Source organism: Felis catus, chromosome B2 (assembly GCF_018350175.1).
Source record: "Felis catus isolate Fca126 chromosome B2, F.catus_Fca126_mat1.0, whole genome shotgun sequence".
In the NCBI taxonomy this organism is placed as follows: Eukaryota; Metazoa; Chordata; class Mammalia; order Carnivora; family Felidae; genus Felis; species Felis catus.
In genome coordinates, this window is record NC_058372.1 from 122501020 (window position 1) to 122507057 (window position 6038).

The window sequence follows — 6038 nt, forward strand, 5'->3', positions numbered from 1 at the left end:
CCAACCCACCAGGAGGACAAAATCCAGGCAAAGTCAGCCCATCGCTTGCATAGAAGAGAAAGGTTAGCACCATGCGCTGGGAACGGGTAGAACAGGTTCCCAAATCTAATCTTGCAGAAGCCATCTTTCATTTGGAAAACTGCCCCCTGGTGTCTATTCAGGCTTCAAAATGGCTCTCCTATCTACTAGGAAAGGTCTTTATATTGGACAAGTAGAAATCCAGAGGTATAATTTCAAAGTAACTTCAGGAAGAAAATGAGTTGATGTTGAAGTACCAGATTTTTAAATGTTAGATTTGTAGCTTTTTTATATTAAGGTAAATTTTATAAATATTTACACTTTAAACTTTAGAATAGCATAATTTTGTGAACTATCTTTAATATCTAATCTCTCTTAAGGTGGAAGATATTAGAAATTAAATATAGAGGTTGTTGGGCGCCTGGGTGGCTCAGTCGGTTAAGCATCCGACTTCAGCTCAGGTCACGATCTCACGGTCCCTGAGTTCGAGCCCCGCGTCAGGCTCTGGGCTGTTGGCTCGGAGCCTGGAGCCTGCTTCCGATTCTGTGTCTCCCTCTCTCTCTGCCCCTCCCCCGTTCATGCTCTGTCTCTCTCTGTCTCAAAAATAAATAAACGGGGGCGCCTGGGTGGCGCAGTCGGTTAAGCGTCGGACTTCAGCCAGGTCACAATCTCGCGGTCCGTGAGTTCGAGCCCCGCGTCAGGCTCTGGGCTGTTGGCTCGGAGCCTGGAGCCTGTTTCCGATTCTGTGTCTCCCTCTCTCTCTGCCCCTCCCCCGTTCATGCTCTGTCTCTCTCTGTCCCAGAAATAAATAAAAAACGTTGAAGAAAAAAAAAATTTTTTTTTAAAAAATAAATAAATAAACGTTAAAAAAAAAAATTAGAGGTTGTGAAGAAAATGAAGAAAATTCAGGAATAAGAAACAAGAAAATTTAAGAAGGAAATCCTTGCTTGCTGACTCCCTATATACCATATCAAACTACAGAAGTCACTAGCTTAAACTTGGATTATCTAAAATGATCTCATAATATTTAAATCATATTTAAGATGAGATAATGCAGAAGTGTAAAATAATATTTTGCATTTCTGCATCCTTTTTCCGTCTCTATAGCATCCTCAAAGGCCAAGTATCTGCTGTTTGTTCAATAAAAAGATCAAGTCAAGCCTTTATAATTTATGCCCTTGTAAACATTCGGGGTCAGTTGTTGGAAAGTTTGTTATGCTGAAAAGCACTTGCCTTTTCTCCCCACACCTATATTTCAAGAACATACAATAAGACCTAAATATGTCCAAGTTTGTGATGATTCCAATAACTCCAGCCTAGACTGAGAGTCCTTCTCTGCTTTAATAAATCATGTTTAATATGGAAAGCACACTAACATTGAAACATGATTTGAAAGCAACAAGTCTAAACTAATTAAGAGAATAGAGATATCTAATATCAACCAATTTTATCTAGTCATTGAAGTAGGGATTTTATGTGCATATTGAAGATGAATGAACTTCTATTTACCTACATTTAGTGGTTAACATAATTGATAGTAAGACAAAACTATAAATCAATACTCTTGAAAAAATATCCTACAGGGTAAACATATGAATTCTTCAGATGGTCTAAATCAATGATGTGGTATCATTTGCCCTTTCCTCCCCTCCCCCACCCTCCCTCCTTAGCTCCAACACAGACTTTTTCCTACCTTTCTCCTTATATGTCTTTCTCCCTCAGCAAATAATAATAGCCAATATTTATTGAGGATTTACTGTGCACCAGGAACTTTCTAAGCCTCTCACCTGTGTTGTTATTTCATTGTCATAACAGCCCTGTGGGTTTGGCACTCTTCCTAGCTCCTTTTTACAGATGAGGAAACTGAGGCCCGAGAGGTTAAGAAACGAGCCCAAGGTGACATATCTGGTGCTCCTAAACTGAGGATAGGGGCCATCTCATCTTTTTTTGCCTTCACTTCTCTGGGTCACAGAGTGGGGTCCCGATTGGGTCTGGGAGGGAGAAGACGTGGGTTTTACCGCCTTTATGGAGCTGAGCTTGGCCTCGCCTGTTCTAGGTTTCATGACCTACATCGTGGAGCCGCTTTTCCGGGAATGGGCCCGTTTCACTGGAAACAGCACCCTGTCGGAGAACATGCTAAGCCACCTCTCACACAACAAAGCCCAGTGGAAGAGTCTGTTGCCCACGCAGCACAGAAGCAGCAGTGGTGGCGGGGGCAGCCCCGACCATGCAGGCCAAGGGACCGAGAATGAGGAGCAGACTGTGACCAAAGGCAACGCCCCGTAGTCCCAGCCAGCCTGCCCCTGCTCTGCACACGGAGAAGGAGAACCTCCTCGAGCAGAGGCCTCCTGACAGGGTGAAAGCTCTGAGGGGGTTCCTGCCAATAAGCCCAGCCGCCTCGTGGCTGCCGTCCTGGGGCTCTTTGGAATGCTACCCTCCTCTATTTTCCTGCCTCCTCTCCTCTTTTCGAGTGTACAGAAGCCATCCGTCATCTCAGCACTAGCTGCCGAAATAAAGCAACTCCATTTAGGAACGTGGGAGCTGATGAGGGGCAGGCCTGCCCCTCCAGGAGAAGACCGGGGAGTCAGAAAGAGGTGCTTCTGCCATGTTCCCCTCGGGCCCTGGGTCCCACTGTGACAGGTGACCGTCGCTAAGGCCAGAGCATTTTAGTGTTAGCCATCTGACTGCTGATCTGCATGACAAAAACACCAGCATCTTTGGAGCTCCAAGGAGATGGGTCTTGAGTGCGAGCGCACAAACCAGAGCGTGAGAGAAAGTACCTTCTATTTTAATAATAATTCTTATGATAAAAATAATAATAAATCTTTTTAACTTTTCTATTTGATGCACTAGACAATGGATCTAAAACTTTGGACTAAAAGATTACTCAGTGTACCCAAACTTGAACAGGGGGTTCATAGTTTTTTGTTACTGACTTTATGCCACTTTGGGTCAGAGATTCGGCATCTCCTCAATGTAAGAAACCACGTTTCCCATCCCTTCCGAGGGGAAGGTGCTTACAGTTCATTCCTTTGCACCATTAGCCAATCTGTCTTTTATCAATAACTCAGATTCAGTGACACGTTTATATGCACACATGTACATTTTCTGTAAATACCAAGCGCTACTGATTCCCATGCCAAAATACATGAGTATTATGGGATTGCTACCTGTATAAACAATGGCACTGTGAACAGAATACTGTTAGTTTTAATACAAGAGAATGCGTGTGTAAATAGGATATAGAGTTTATTAATATACGATTGTTTGCAGATAAAGGCCTTAACTTTAAACGTCTTTCATCTTCTGAAAGCTGCCCAACGTAAATCCTCACAGGTATCCCTCCGAACTGCCTTCCCATGTCCATCTTTCTGCTTTCCGGCTAAGGTCACAAACCAAAACTGAATAAAGTCTTTGAGGAAATCTTTTGGAAACTTCACATGCATTCCGCTTGAGACCATAGTGTTTAATCTATGGCACCAGGCACCGTTTCCTCAGATTAATGAGACGTTTCAACAAGCCTGAAGTCACTTTTCAACACAGCGATGTTGCACACTCTGTTCTAACAAGCCAGCTGATTAGCTTGCGTTTGTGTGACTCTAGTCTTGGACTGTGGCGGTGTGTCAACCTTGCAGGAGACATGGCAGGTCTCGCAAACCTTCTATGACCCTGTCACCTAATCATCAGGGAACTTCCTGCTCTCCCACCACACTCTTCTCTGTCATGGCTACAGTACCAAAGCACCTTTGGTTTATGGTTGGCGTGCATTTCTTTGGTGTTAATAGTAACTGGATTTTTCTTTTTCCTTAATTTCATGTGAGCAACTACCTAACTGTTTAGCTGAAGTTAACATTATCTGAGTAAAGAAAACGATTTCGGGTTTCTGACCGAATTTCTCTTTCCGGCAGGTCATTGTGGTTAATTGCAGTTCTAGCGAACGGAGTCACCCTGGCATTTTGTTGGCATTTTTTCTCCAGACACTTGGTCAGAAAACCAGTTTGCTACAGCATCCTCCTCTAGTGGCTAACCTCTGTGCATTCAAACTTTTCCTTAGAAGTTCGAGCATAACTAACGTTAGATGAAAATTGGCATGTCCGTTTCTTCTTACCTTAAATCATGTTGAAGTGGGAGAACAGTATTATGATCGCTTCTGCCACTATCAAGCTGTTTGGCAAACTACGAAATGACAGCTCCTATTTCCTACGTGCAACTGTTGTGGGGGGTTTTGTTCCTCCTAACGTACCCATGAAACGTTAGAAACTTGACTGGTTCGTAATACGTTTCTGTAGAGAGACTGAAGTGTGCAGAGTTAAGGTTTAAGGGAAATTTTGGAGAGTTGGTTATATTTTCATTAAAGTAGGAGAGATTGTCAGATGGTACTAAAGAAAGTGTGAAAACCTCATGAAATGGGTGGGTGATAAGTTGAAATTGTTGATATGGGTAAGAGAGAAGTTGTGAAATCTTAACACCAACTTTTTTTTTCTTTCCATAATAACTATGAACTGACACATGATTCTTTGTTGCTTTAATCTTCTGAAGCTCTCAGCTTGGTGAGGCCCCAAAAGAGAAAATGTTGAATGTATTCCTGCTTCCAAATCTCTCTTACTTTGGTTTGATGGTGCAGAGAGGGCTTCTGAGTGGTCTGTGTTTAACGTTCAGGAGATCAAGTGAAGGAAAGCAATTGTCGAGGATGATACAGTAAAGAAGGAAGACACTGTTTAGCTACTGGGGCCTCTATCTTGGGTTTAGGAAATGGACTTTGTGTAAATTATATTTATATTGTAACTTAAATAAGATTGGAGGCATTTTCAGTAGTTCCAGGTTTATAGGACAAAAGTGTCTATGTCACTACTAGGTCTTGAAGAAGAGCTCACAGAGAAAACTACCAAATACCCAACAGTTACGTCTATGAAGCAGCTACTCGTACAATAAAAATTTGAAGTAAAACGAGACATTATGCATAAACTAGATGCATTTTTGTCCTTCTCTCAACCATCTGGAGTTTTCTTGAGTTCCTCATGTGTTGGCAAAAAAAAAAGAGAATGTGAAAACTTTTTTCTTGCCTACTAGTGGCTCTCTTTCAATAGGAGGAGTTCAATTACTAGTTAAGACACAGCTGTTGGATCGTCCGTGGATTTTAAATTTATATTCTTCTTCTGGTCCCCGGACCATCGATAGTTGACTTACCGAGTTTAATTCTGTCATTACATGAGAAGAAAGGAATCAAAGGGCTATTTTTAGTAAGTAAAGTAAAGATCAAATTAAGAAAGAGAGAATATATATCACTGCCAGGCCTGATCGTCAAAGCCTGCTTGTCCTTTAACAGCATTCGTGAATAGGCTGAATCCTGTTCATGAAGCCCTGACCTACCCATAACTCCCTCTAGGCTGAGTAAAAATCCTGCTCTGTTTCTACTTGCTTAAGGCTTCCCACAAAGGCATTTGGACTGTGTCCTGCAACACTGTCTTCAGATAGCGCTTCCTACAAAACACAGATTTGTTTTGTAATCTTCTCATGTTAAATCAGATCTGCTCACTGATGTGAATTTGATTATGAGCTTGTGTCTCACTGTATTTCTAATGCTTTGTTCTTTTAAGCAAACCCTAAAACTTGTGTTGTTTTGTGTACACATGTGAGATTTGGGGGAAAAAAAAAAAAAACAACCTTGTGAGTTTTGCCCAAAATGTGACCTAAGTATCCATTGGCATGTCTCAATGAATAATTAAAAATAAAGGTAATTTCTTAAAAACATCAAGGTATGAAAATATGCTGATTCTCACCAGGTAGGATATTACTAGCCAACCAATCAGATTCAACAGAAAAGGTCCACTGCTCAAGATGGGAAATTTTCGAGGGGAAAAAGACACACAGGTACACATACGGTCTCCATGTGACTCACTCTATTTGGGGCTGCAGAAGTAGCCATGTCCATGAAAGTATCACTTGGCACTTAATCCCAAGTTTGGGAAAGAGGGCTCTCTATCACCGGTCAGTTCTACACTTCCCCTGACTCCTGATAT

General features: G+C 41.9%; 1 protein-coding gene across 5 annotated transcripts in view; it reads left to right on the forward strand.

Annotated features, from left to right (window-relative positions):
* The window catches only part of PDE7B (phosphodiesterase 7B), a 579566-nt gene extending 573797 nt beyond the window's left edge, over nucleotides 1–5769 (forward strand). For all 5 annotated transcript variants that reach the window (XM_045058098.1, XM_019831281.3, XM_045058099.1 and 2 more), the window contains one exon: nucleotides 2075–5769. In XM_045058098.1, the coding sequence (XP_044914033.1) occupies nucleotides 2075–2304 (230 nt within the window). In that variant the 3' untranslated portion in view covers nucleotides 2305–5769. The remainder of the gene's footprint in view (nucleotides 1–2074) is intronic.
* Nucleotides 5770–6038: the final 269 nt, after the last annotated feature.